Source organism: Lingula anatina, chromosome 9 (assembly GCF_051362555.1).
Source record: "Lingula anatina isolate TDL-2025a chromosome 9, LinAna3.0, whole genome shotgun sequence".
Lineage (NCBI taxonomy): Eukaryota > Metazoa > Brachiopoda > Lingulata > Lingulida > Lingulidae > Lingula > Lingula anatina.
In genome coordinates, this window is record NC_141775.1 from 13,954,880 (window position 1) to 13,968,502 (window position 13,623).

A 13,623-nucleotide genomic window follows, 5' to 3' on the forward strand; every position below is an offset into this window, starting at 1 on the left:
CTCAGAGATTGGTTTTTGTGAATTGTTTTCATTAAACTTTACAGTTACAGAGTTCCAGACAAACCCCATCATCCCTGATATGTCCTTCATTGCGATAGCTGTGCTAAGTGATTCTGCGCTTTTTAAAAAATACGAGTGCACTATCGGAGACGAGTTGATTCCCGTGTCATCACTGACAAGGCTACAGTTCAGTTCAGTTCAGTGTATTCCTGAACTTCAGGAGGTAAGAAATAAATTATAAACACGTGATGTTTTAATTTCACAGGGAACATTGCTTAGCTTACGCTTTTTGCATAGTTATTCCCGAGGAAGACGTCCCAGAATGCAAGATCTGTAAAAAGACCAAAGTGAAGGGAAGCATTGCAAATTCTTTAATTCACAATCGATTCTACAAACCCCGCTTTCTGGTGATTGGAACATTGCGTCATAATTTTACCTTTTTGCAGTGGATGTGCTAACTGCTTGTCGCTTTATAAATATGTGCACTAAGTAGTATGTGATTCATGTGTAAAGAACGTATAACAATCAATCAGTTATGCAGAGTGCAATAACTGTTGCTGTCAGTTATTATGGCCAAGCTTCAGTATTAGTAATAATGTGTGATTTTGTCAATGAAAAAGGTGATCCAATTACAGCTTTGGGCCAAGCAACTCTTTGGTTTTCAATATCTTTTCTTTATTATTTATTGTTGTGACTGTTAGCAATGTCATTGCTTAAAAAACCTTGGCAATTCATTTATTTATATAGTTTTTTTTTAATGAAACATTATGCAATCCAAATATTTTGAGAGCAGAGGGTATTACTTGGGTGGAAATTTACTAAGATCTTATTCGTCAGAGCTTGAAGGTTTAACATAAAAAGATGAAATTAATTAAGTTAATTTCCAAATAATTTTATTTGAATAGATGAGACATTGATCAAAGTCACCATATAAATAATGATTTTAATTATTTTTAAAAATAAGAGAATTACAGGATTGAAGGATACAGCAAAAGTACCCAATTCTGCAATAAAGACAAAGTAGGCAAGAGTATTTTGTTGCTTTACAGTGAACTTTGTGATCACCATTGGTGTAAAGTTATATAATGAATTTGGCACAAATATGCTGACATCATGGTCATGGTCAACAGACATGCTTGCAAGAGGAGGAATCATTGTTTGTAACACTGTATTGGTTGTTTGTAACACTGTATTGGTTGTTTGTAACACTGTATTGGTTGTTTGTAACACTGCTGTTATTTGCATTGAAGAATACTGCAATTAATTTTTTATTTTCTTTGTGAGACCAAACACTTGCATATCTAGTGTGGAATGAGAGAGATGGACCAGTTTAAAGAAGATATCAGTAATTACAGTGAAGAAGAGGATGTCAAGCCAGTAGTGGACCCCATAGGTGTCCTAGAGGCCCAGGTAAGAGGCAGTCATGTAGGTGGAGTGCTCTGATCCAGCACTTCCTGGTGGTGTTTTCTAATCTTTTCACAGAGATAGCTCTTCGAATATATGTTTAGTTTTTGTTAATTCATTCATACCATTTCATTTAGCATTTTCATTTTGGTCATTCACTTATTTAGTCTTATAGTGTGATAAGCAAACTGTGAACTGTCATTTTATGTACTTAATAGTTATTGTTTGTACTCAAGAAATCTGCAACACTCTTAGTTAAATCACTTGCAATGTTGTATCGCAAATTTTATTAGTTTTATTAGTACATGTGACCTACTAGTAAATCCCTCTCCAAGTGACCGTTCCCAGTACTGTTGTATAACTCTCTTATTTTGTTATCATGTAGCCCAATATTTAGAGACAATGTCCTACAAACTAGTTTAATAATTGCACTTATTTTTTTCAAATTTGTTTTTCAAAATAGGTTGAAAAATGTTATGTTTTATTTCTCTGTTACATTTTCATTTAAGGAAACCATCCCAAACAACATTTGCGAAAGACCTGTGAAGAAACCGAGAAGAGGGAGGGCCAGTGTATTTACCCTAGAGGAGCAGAAGGAGAAGAAGAAAATAGCAAACAAGGAAAGACACAGGAGGACAATATTTCTTGGCAAACAGGTGGAAAGATGGGAAGCTTTGAAAGAGGAACTGCAACCCAAATCAAACGAACATCTGGCCAAACATCTCCTCGACACGTAAGAATTTTACACACCATCCCTGTAAGTTACAACTACTCATAATCCTTGTATTAATCAACCAGTTTAAACATGTGCAAGTTTTTTTGTCTAATAATTCTAATAAATTTCATATTTATTAATGTCATATTATTACAAACAACATATTGAGGATGTTGACTGGTGCTGCCTGAATTGTTGCTTGTCATGTTTTAGATACCACAAATATGTAAAACTTGTGTCCCAACAAAATACAGAGGCTGATTGCGCAGATGATTTGCTCAAGTAAGAAATGATTTTGCAAAGATATTAGTTTTCTAACAAGGGGTTTCAATGTTTCTTTCAGATGCAAATTTCTTTTGTTTTAACTCTGTTTTGAAGTACATGCACCATGTAAAACGTAAGGAAGTCATTAATTAGCTGGGGATATTGAACCAAAGTAAGATGTAATTTGTGAGATGGTAATGATATCTAGAATAATTTAGTGTTTGTTGTTTTTGTGTTTATAGTTCAAAACAGCCATCAAGGAGGAGAAAAAATGCATCACCCCGTAGACTGAATTCAGTTTCAAGTGTGCGCTCAGGAGGGGAGCAAGCCTCAGAACTTGACAACCCTAAAAGTCAAACCAAAGCAGAGGACAAATCATATGTATTTGGATCCAGTGATGAAAAACTCCCCATGGAAAACACTTCTGGAGCCTTTGTGAACCTTGGAGGAAAAACTGAAGGAAAAACAACAGAAATAAAAGGTGAAAAGGACAAAGAGGGGTTTAGCAGTTTAAATCAATGTCAGTCATTTGATGATGGTAAAGTTTCTGACTTGGAAGAATTTAACAATGATGACGCTGAGTTAGCTGATGATGATGATTCTGAGACATCAAGTGATGAAAGTGATAATGAACAAGATGATGATGATGATGATGATGTTTATGAACCTGGAGATGATGATTATGAACCAGGCACTTATAAATGTGAATTCTGTGGTAAACAAATTCCCAGGTCATCCTTTGCACGTCATAAAAAAACTCACAAGAATGATGGAAATCTTCAGTGCAAGGTTTGTGGATGTGATTTCACTACTAAAGAAGAGTTGAAGAATCATGAACATAAGAAAGAATTGGCACATGTTTGTCAGTTTTGTGGGAAATTATTTAAGCAGTACTTCATGTGTGTGAAACATGAAGGGGAACACAAACGAAGTGAAGTTGTAGAGAAAGAGGTAGAGAAACCCTTCACCTGTGAAACTTGTGGGAGGTGTTTCCAGCTCATCGGACATTTGCGACATCATCAGAGAAGTCACAGAGTTAAAGATTTATTCCAATGTCAGTATTGTATAAAAACGTATAAAAACAAGGATTGCTTGGTGGTGCATGAGAGGACGCACACTGGAGAGAATCCCTTTGTTTGCCAGCATTGTGGTAAGGGCTTTGCACAAAAAATTCGCTGTCAACAACATGAAAGGAGTCACACAGGAGAACGACCATATAAATGTCGATACTGTGAAAAGACATTTGCAACATTAAATGTTCGATATTTTCATGAAAAGACTCACAGTGGTGAAAAACCCCACCACTGCAAGATCTGCTTCAAGGGATTCACTCTTAAAAGACAATGTAGACGACATGAATTAATTCACACTGGAGAAAAACCTTTTAAGTGCGGTTATTGTGAGAAAACTTTTGTGCAAAAAGGTGCATGTGTCAGTCATGAGAGGGTTCACACAGGAGTTAAACCATACAAGTGTCGCTTCTGTGGCCAAGGCTTTTCACACAATGTGAGTCGTAAATCACATGAAAAAACACATACTGCAGCTGGTCAGATGGCGACCAAGGAGAAAGCTGCCCAAAGAAAACCATGCACAGCAACAGGGCAGACTGTGTCTGCTGAGTCCATGATGCAGGAAAATAATTGCACTCAAGTGGAAGAACTGCCATTGACTGAAGGAATGCCCCAGCAGCCTGGTCTGAGTGGACCTTCTGCTGGGCAGTTCATGACACTGGACAGAATGACACCTGGAAATACGCAACCTTCATTTGGACAACCAGGGTCAGTTGAACGTACAATGTATCAATATTACGGAATGTAAAAATTGATATTCGAAATAATTTAGACCAGTGAAAAAAAAAAAGTTGGAGGTACCCTGCTTATGTTCGCATCCCGTTTTATTTTTAACTTTCATAACTGAAATGATTTTGAATGCTTTTGAAGTAGGTATACTGATAACTTTGAAACAGTAGGGCAAGAAAATGAACAACATCAACAGTTGTGCAGGCATGTGCATGCTGACTTGAAACTAATGGAATGGAGGTTAGACTAGCTCATAATTGTCATTTCCACTGAACTACTAGATAATTTGAAGTGTTTGTAAACAAGAGTTGATTACTGAAGGGTTGAGTGGTGAACTAGTTTGGTAGTTAGGACAGTGTGAGCTAAAGCCGGTGTTTTAAGTTTCTTATTTGTTAAATGTTTGTATAAGACTTCCACCAGATCACCAGTTCTTGCATGGACAGTGTATTTAATGTATTCAGTAATTGAGAATATTCAGGTATTGAGAAAATCATTATCTTGTATACCTGTTTTTGAGTTCCAAATTTCTAATTTTTGAAGTTCATCAGAGCATTACTGGCCTCTGAATGGGAATCCTGTTACCTTGGTAATTTACATGTGAGCTATCACATTGTTTCTGTTTCAAGTAATAATCAATATCATGTTTACTACACATCTTGTCAATGTGTTTTACTTATGCAAGCCCTCATTCACTTGCCTAAGGATTGCCCTAGATACTCCACAGGGACTCTTACTGAATGCAATAAGATTTACAGACTGAGGCACCTTTGACATAAGAGGGTCATCTAAACGGCCAATTAATTTTGAATGGTCCAACAGTTGGAAGTAAGCTTGTGAAAGGAAGTTGGCCGCACTCAACCACTTCCCCATATCATTAGCACACTGGAGATCCAAATCAAATTAACTCAGAGAAAAATAATTTTAAAATGAATGTTCCTCAAACATCCTTTTTATTGGGTGGAACAGTTCAAAACAGCAGTCCATAACAGCACGTACAGAAAATTATCATTTGAATTATTTAGCCTAGGTAATCACAAATTTTATCATAATTTAATTTCCCTTATATAAAAATAACCTAGTTACATGATATTTTTGAGATAGCAATTTACCTTTAGAAAATGTACTGCACACATCAAATATTACAAGTTTTTATTTTTACTAGATGTTTTAATAAAGTTCAGTATCAGAGAACTAAATTTAATTATATAAAAAAAGTTGAAAACTTTTCATCTGAAACAATCCTGCCAGTGAAATACTAAGTGCAGATGACAAATACAGGATGCAATTTAAACCAAATGCCTGCAGACAACCAGGGCCACACTAAGGTCTGTTGGTTCAACACCAGTGTGGGATGTGAAGCATAATATGTTCAACAACTGTCACAGTGATATAATACTGAAATTTACAGTAAATATTAAAGAACACAAAGAACAATCTGGTGCTTTGGATATTTGAGTAAACCTTCTGCTCTAATGTTTTGATCACCAACAGCCAGAAAACCACCTACAAAAAGTCTTTCTTGATACACTGCTTATTATTAATAAATGTAAGTGTTGTACTGATTATTAATTCTAGTAATTTGAAAAAAAACTTGAAACTGAAAATTTCATTTTGAAAAATGCTACAATGAAATCATTTGTGAGATGAAAGAACAATAGTTTTAGGGAAATTTCTAAGAACAATGAACAATCAATCTTATTACATTTTAACAAAACTAAAATTGTGTGTCTCTAAAATAAACTTACAATGGTTTTGAAATACTTTTGCAGAGATTTTCCTCACTGTATGAACCTGTGCATGCTTTGTTTCATCGTTCATTTAAAAACAACATTAAAAAGCATTTAACAGTAAATCTTTCCAATAAACAAGAACCACATTTTTTCAAGCATGATTTCTGTTATGGTATCAACAGGTAGAATGGAACACTGCACCAACACGTTTTCCAGCTGCTGCCATACGGTTGTATTCCTTCACTGCCTCCTCGGTAGGCCGCACTATGACGTTGGCATGGTTGTTCTTCACATAGTCTACAGTAGTCTGGGGGACCTGCAGCACACTCTGCATACCTCGGCTGATCACAATGGTATCTGCACCTGGAACAAAGTGTACAATCAACAAACAATTAGATACATCATGTTATATCTGCACAATATTTTGTGCCACCAGACTGTAGTAAATATGTATTAAAATAACAGACATTTCACTTATTCCCTTAAAAACTATTTTTTCAAGATTATCGTTCTAATTATAGCATTAAAAATCATACTTTGTGACTTGAACTCAATTTACATCATACAAATTAAAAATAATATTTCCCCAAAACGGAATGTTGTTTTGGAAAACAAAAAATTCAGTTTTGTTTAAAGATGCATACAAAGTCAATTTTTTGTCACAAAAACCAACCAAATACCAGCATATAGTTTCAAGTAGTATTACTAAGAGAATTACCAAAAGGCATTGTTTAGTTTTACCTGAAAATGATGTTTGAACAGATTTTTCTGCTGGCATTCTTAGCTGTATGTCAATGGGGCAGGAGAGTAGGTCACGGAAGTAGGTTAAATTTACAACCATAAATTTAAAGAAAGGAGCAGTCTAAAGGTCTTTTATGGCTGATCGAGTGATCTATTAAGTTTATCCCTTGGCATGTCGAATTTATTTGAGTCATTTAAGAATCTAGTAGAAGTGGTTTACATGTGTTACTCCGAATCCACACTCCACCGATGCTCGGTTCGTATGTACCTTTAAATGAATTCAGAGAGTAATTATACTTCAAAGTCTTAGTTTCAAACTCCTGACCCAATAGCTTGTCACATATGTCCTGCTGGTTGACTGAGTTTATGTTGACAATTTTTGTATTGATATTAAAATATCTGCAAGCTTGATCAAGATTTGTATACTGTTATCACTTATATAAACTCCAGTTATGAACTGCCTAGTATTTCATGAGCTGGGTCTCTAAGAGGTGGGGTTGGAGGGATTGTAGCATGATGCTGTACATACCTCTCTTTAACAGTTCCTCCAGATCAGCAGGCTGAACACCAGGGTTGTGCCCCGTCCCCGTCTCTCTCCAGTCCCACTCTCTGCTGCCTCCTGGCCACACCTGGACAACACAGTAATACAAACATCTCAATACTGGAAACCCATCTGCTGACACATACATTGTCAGAATTCTACAGTTAACATGGTTAGGCTTTGAAAACCATTGGGAAATACAGTTATGTGTAAAAACATATTGTACTATAGTAATTAAGCTTTTCCACTGCAATCACAGCCTTAACTAATGCTGAATTAATTAAGAATAAAAATAAACATTCTGCTTTCTCACTTCCTATCAAAACAGTTTTCATTATTTATTCATTCATTTCATTTTTCTTACAATTATTAATTTTTCAACATTGTTATCACTATTACAAGTAGTAAGTTTTAAGTCAGAGGGACATTTCATTGGACTTCAAAGTCTTGCATTTGCTGTTTTAATCTTGATGAATCGCACTGGGATTGTGCAAAATGGCACGCCACTATATACACGTACATATCGTTAATATGTCTGCACACTGACGCAACTCACAGGCACTGGGCTGCCTGCATACTACTTCAGTAGTTAGTGTAGTAAGAGGGAATTTACCTTGCAGTCTTTGTACACTTTCCCGTCTACTTTCATCCTCCCCCACGATAGATCAGTCACTTGGGGAGACGTCATATCGACTGGTAATGCTTGCACACCGAAATAGTTATCTTGCAAAGATAAAACAGCACAAACTACTATAGATCTAAGCAACATATTTATACATGATTTATTTATGTTTTGGTTTGTGCCTGTATCATACTTCCGGTAATTTTTCTTAGTATCGGCGCAGTATTAGTGTCTGTTTTCGAGTTACAATCAAAGTAGGCAGGGTAAGTTGCCCCAGGTGTGTAAAAAACGAAAGTGTCTCCATAATCCAAAGGTTCAATGGTCCGAAAAATTGTATGCACGCGCCTCTATTGAACCTTACTTTATTTCCAGTACACTAAACACGTTATTCACGCATAAATTCAGACTATCGAACCTTCGGGCCTGTGATGGACTAATTGCTACGGTGTTAATCTCAGTATGGAAAGAAACAATCTCTCTCTCTCTCTCTCTCTTTCTCTCTCTCTCTCTTTCTCTCACACACACACACTGAATATCATAAATAGGGTGGGAAACTGGATTTCAATTAAATTATACCTTTGGTTTGTTCTTTTTCAGTCCTCATTTGTAAAGTCAGCGGGAAGAAAATGGATGGGCCTCAAGTAAGGATAAAAAACTTAGATTATACATAAAAAAAAAAAACTCCTGCAACTGCAGTTTAGTTCTACCTTGACAATTTGTTTACTAGTCTAAAGATACTGGAGTAAATGCTGTTCTAATAGGCACTTTCTTCCTTTTTTTAACTTTAAAGAACTCATTTATTTGTTTGTTTGTTTTTTTGCCTGAAAAGTCCATACAGTCATATAAAGAAGATAATGCATTTGCATTTATTGATATATTGTTCTTGGTATGCTAACCACATATGCTACTGGGGTATAAATATCACCTGTCTTTTTCTTCTCATTTAAAAATGGGTAACACTAAAAATGTGCATTACAGCTCAACATAAACATATTTCTAGGTAATTAAAGGGCCACTTGTAATTTCTCACCAAAATGAAGTTCTCTTAGCAGGTTTGAAAATCCACAACAACAGTATGTACTGTACGTCCTGTAAAGCTTTTTATATGTTCCAATTCAGACTCTAAAGACATACAATTATCCTTTTAAATATTTTTTTAAAGTTTACCTTGCTCTCCACCCCAGGAAAATTCATTTTGGCTGGAAAATCCCATGAAATGTCCCTTTAAAATTGTTGATCCAATCTAACAAATTGGTATGATATATTTATTGTCAGATTGTCAGCCATATTGGCAACTTTCTGCTAGTGGCTGGGGGAAATGGCAGATGCCTTAATTGACAGAAATGAATGGCCTAAACGTGCTGATATTTTTTCAAGTTGAATCCACAGTATTAATAACCTAACAATATATGTTGCTTTTGTATCACCCTAACTTCTTGCAAATAATTTTTTCCTGTGTTTAATTTAAGTTTACTCACGTCTAGAGTCATTTTGTCTAGTGTATTGTGCTGTATGGCTCATTTTAGTGTGACCATATGAAAAATATCTCCTGTGAAAATTGAAGCAAGGGGTCATATTGTCTTGCAGGTTAATCAGTTAGTCAGCCCTCACAGTGACAGACCTGTGAAGCCCAAACAAAAAAGAAACAGACGAAAGCTTGTTCCCATTGAAGTTCAAAAGGCCAGAAAGTTAGAAAAAGACAGACAAAGGAGCAGAGAGACGGTTCATATTGGCAGGCAAATAGAGAGATGGAATGCTCTGAGGAAGGAGCTACAAATAAAACATGAAGTGTTGGCAGAGATTCTCTTAGATTTGTGAGTATTGTTATGTATTTACGTATCAATAACGGTATACAAACCCTATATTTTGATTGGTTAAGGTAACAGTGTGATTATTTTCAATGAGTTCTCTATGACAGATTCTGTTATGCATTGTGTAAAAGTTTTTTTTTCTGTCTCAATTAATGTCAGACACTTGCCATTTCTCTCTGAACTTGTCATGAAATACATGTACAGTGACATCAAGGGCAGACCCAGAACTTTTTCTGGACAATTTTTCAAGTGACTTTGAAATAGTCTTTGCACCTCACAAGCTTAAATATAGATATTGGGTGCAGATGTTTATAGATAAAACCTAAATCTTTTTTTTTTACTAGTGCCACCAGCATGACTGCTGGCAGTATATATATGTAAATAAGTTTATTAAAACATGGCAACCAAAAGGTTGAAGTTATACATAAAATGGAGTGAGAATAAAATTAACAAATTAAAATAATGATATACAGGTATAATATAGGATATGCAAATAGAACTTAATGAGATAAAAAAAGGATAAATTAAAATAAATGAATAAAATAAATTTTTGCACACCCATCTGAAAGTTAGTGTAAAAGAGGATGGAGTAATGATAATTAAATACAATAAAGGCCAAAATGAGTTTCAAAAGTAAAACTTAGACCACTAATGGTTTAATAAAGAGAAAGGAATAAAAGTGTTTTTAAAACGTTCAGTTCTAATTTTTGGTATGTTAAACTTTGACAGGCTATTTCTTAGTCTCCTGTGTGGATTGCAGGTTAAAAGGTAGTTCAGCTTGTCTGTGTCATTTTGTATTTTTGCAAAGAATGATTTGCAGAATTCAACTCTGCACTCTTTTAATGTTATTAGTTTTGGTTTTGCTAGAGCATCAACATAAGTTAATTCAGGGAAAATGATCCTAAGTACCCTTGACTGGATGGATTCTATTATTTTACATTGTTCTCCAGTTAATCCAGTACTCACGGTTTAATCCTGACCATCTCACTGATTATTGGTATTGACTTATTAAATCAAAATACATTTGTACTTTTAAAAATGATTTGAAGACATTTAAACTTTGGTCAAGACTTGTAATACAATTTTGAGCATTGTCAATTAAATTAGAGGCAATATCTTTCATAAATATTTTTGAAAATTTCCATAGACCACATATTCAGTGAAAGCAATCTACAATTGACACCACAAATCACTGCTCTAAAACTGTGTCAGGTAGAGGTATTTAAATGAATGCTTGCTCATTTTTCATCCCAAATATCTTGATACATCTTTCATATTTAGCCACACTAATCAAATGTTTTTTTAATAATTACATAGAGCAGAAAATCAATAAAAACAATCAACAATTGACTCCCCAAATTATTGCTCTCAAATTCTGTCAGGAAGAGGTAATCATATGGATACTTAGTCATTTTTCTTCTCAGATATCTTGATACATGTATCAACAATGATAACAACAATGATTTCAAAACTTTCCTGTTGCCTAGGCCCTTTGGATATGTTGTCCAATATTCATGTCAGTCAAGTAGCTCACTTGTTGTTTATCCAAGTAGATCAGATAATTTAGATAGCTACTTTTAATGCCATTGGGAGGTAATATTGAAAGACCTCTTTGGAACCTGTCAAGTATTGAGGGAAACTGGTAACACGATGGGAATTATTAGTCTTACATACTTCTGCAAACATGCCAAGAATTTTTTTTTTTAATGGGAAGTTCTGAGCGGTTTCCAGTAACCCAAGAAAAAACCCCTGTATCTGCCTCTGGTTACACATACATGTACACCCACCAGCCACATATGTACACAATATCCAGTATCTTTTCACTTTTCAGTGATGTCCCAGTCTGTGGCAGAACACAGATTTATGACCAAAGAAAAAAGAAAAAAGTTTGTTCATTTATATCAATATCTTGAAATTTCTATCATAATGACTAAAAACCCAGATCCTATTCCTATCTGAAGTTTTATTTTGTTTTAAAACTTGTGTATATGACATGATTTATGTTTTATACTTTTTTTATTATATTTCAATTAGGTATTTCAAACATGCTGGCCCTAAGACTGAAATTGATGACACCAGAGGTCAGTATGAGTCAGGACAGGACAATGGATATAATGCTCCAGAGTCATTTTATACAGATCATCTTCATGTTTCATGGGATAATCCCGATCAAGGACAGACATATTTTTCAGACCTTTTCAATGTTTCTGCAGGTCAAGATCCAGATAGAAAGATGCATAAACAAATTGTCAGCCAAGATGAAAAAAATGGAAAGTATTTTGAGGAGGATGATATAGACAAGGGAGGTACTGATGCCCAAGAAAAAGAAGATGATGATCTCTCTGTACTAAGTGATGAAGATATTGAGACAGATGAGTTTAGCGAAGTTGCTGAGGAAAGTGATGATCTTTATGTTCCAAGTGATGAAGATCTTGAGACAGATGATGAAGAGTTTAGTGAAGGATATAATTTCTATGAACCTGGAGACAAAGAATATCAACAAGGAAAACGAAAATGCCAAAAATGTGGCAAGTTTATCTGTAAGTCAGGATTTAAGAGACATCAAAAAGTGCATGAAAAGGACAGAAAGATGGAGTGCAAATTCTGTGGCAGTTGTTTTGAAAGTGTGGAGGAATTCAGTGCACACAGCCATGAAACTGTGCCCAAGCATGAATGTCAGTTCTGTGGAAAAATTTTTAAATTGTACAAAAAATTTAATAAACATGTAAAAACATGCCAAGAAACCAGAGAAAATGGAGAAGTGAAAGAATCTTGCACTTGCAAGTTTTGTGGTAAAAAATATTTGTGTGAATCAAGCTGCAGGAAACACGAGAAAATTCACAAGACAGGACCTTTTTATTGCCAGTACTGTAAGAAAGAATTTGAGTTTAAACGTATTGCTAAAGCACATGAAAGAACTCATGCAGAAGCAAAAAAATACATTTGCAAATATTGTGGGAAAAAATTTGCCATAAAATATTGTTGTCAGGTACATGAAAGATCACACACAGCAGATAAAACAAAGGAAACACAGAATAAAAATTCATTGTTATGCCATTTTTGTGGCAAAGGTTTTGCAGCAAGTTTTATGTTGCAGTTACATATAAGAAGTCACACGGGAGAAAAACCTTTCAAATGCCAAACCTGCTTTAAATCATTTTCTGATAACAGAAGACTTAAGCGACATATGTTAATTCACACAGGTGAAAAACCATATCAGTGCAAGTTCTGTGAGAAGAGATTTGTACAACAAGGTGCTTGTGTGAGCCACATGAGAGTTCACACAGGAGAGAAACCTTACAAATGTCACTACTGTGAGAAAGCTTTTTCACATAATGTCAGTCGTAAGGCACACGAAAAAGCTCATGAAGACATGTAAACTGAAAATAAAACTATATTGGTTTAATTCTTATAGTTTACTGAAGAATTGTTTACATAGTGTTAAAAACAAAATATTTCTGTTGTATGTTGATAATAGTGAAAATAAAAGAAAATATTATTATAAAAAATTTATTTCTGGTTGTCAAAAAAGTTATGTTTAATGGTAGTTCAAAAACTTAAAAATATAAGATTTATATGAAATATTTTAAGTATCTTTTATTTAGTATAATATACGCTTAGAAATGACTGATTTCCCCTCTATTTACCATTATTTATAATTTTCCTGAGTTTTTTCATCTTTCAGTAAGTTTTTAATAGTTCTGAATAGTTTTATTGAATGCATTCTCTTGCACCCACAATAGTGTGTGGTATTCTTTTTATTTTCACACTCATGTCCATTATTTTTCTAAATTTGTTGATTACACTTTTTTTAATCATGCTCTTTTAATCATTTTCAAACCAAAGCAAAGCATATCAAGTACAACTTCTTCCCTAGTATAAGACCTACTTTTAATGTACAGACACACAGTACCTGTAGTTGTACATGTAGCCGTCACCCAGGTCTGGCATTGGCATAATGTCATACGTTTGGTTGCCATGTACTTCAAAGATAGC

At 34.7% G+C, this 13,623-nt stretch overlaps 3 protein-coding genes across 4 annotated transcripts; 2 read left to right on the top strand and 1 right to left on the bottom strand.

Moving 5' to 3' along the window:
• Window positions 1-94: 94 nt before the first annotated feature.
• Window positions 95-4,834, top strand: LOC106174088 (uncharacterized). Its single transcript, XM_086996388.1, has 5 exons — window positions 95-223; window positions 1,285-1,410; window positions 1,914-2,137; window positions 2,333-2,401; window positions 2,626-4,834. Exons 2-5 carry the CDS (start codon window positions 1,312-1,314, stop codon window positions 4,199-4,201), a joined length of 1,968 nt encoding a protein of 655 aa, XP_086852514.1. The 5' UTR covers window positions 95-223; window positions 1,285-1,311; the 3' UTR covers window positions 4,202-4,834.
• Window positions 4,835-5,098: 264 nt separating this feature from the next.
• On the bottom strand, window positions 5,099-7,979 carry LOC106153538 (mth938 domain-containing protein). Its single transcript, XM_013527514.2, has 3 exons — window positions 7,808-7,979; window positions 7,183-7,282; window positions 5,099-6,275 (listed from the first exon to the last, which is right to left on the bottom strand). The coding sequence occupies exons 1-3, from the start codon at window positions 7,961-7,963 to the stop codon at window positions 6,088-6,090; spliced, it is 444 nt and encodes a 147-aa protein (XP_013382968.2). The 5' UTR covers window positions 7,964-7,979; the 3' UTR covers window positions 5,099-6,087.
• A 19-nt stretch (window positions 7,980-7,998) lies between these two features.
• LOC106153539 (uncharacterized) lies at window positions 7,999-13,125 on the top strand. 2 transcript variants are annotated; one of them, XM_086996395.1, is made up of 4 exons: window positions 7,999-8,079; window positions 8,414-8,457; window positions 9,404-9,630; window positions 11,662-13,125. In XM_086996395.1, the coding sequence occupies exons 2-4, from the start codon at window positions 8,443-8,445 to the stop codon at window positions 13,004-13,006; spliced, it is 1,587 nt and encodes a 528-aa protein (XP_086852521.1). In that variant the 5' UTR covers window positions 7,999-8,079; window positions 8,414-8,442; the 3' UTR covers window positions 13,007-13,125. The 2 variants fall into 2 exon arrangements, with proteins under 2 accessions (XP_086852521.1, XP_086852522.1); XM_086996396.1 differs by having other exon boundaries at window positions 8,042-8,093.
• The last annotated feature ends 498 nt before the right edge of the window (window positions 13,126-13,623 follow it).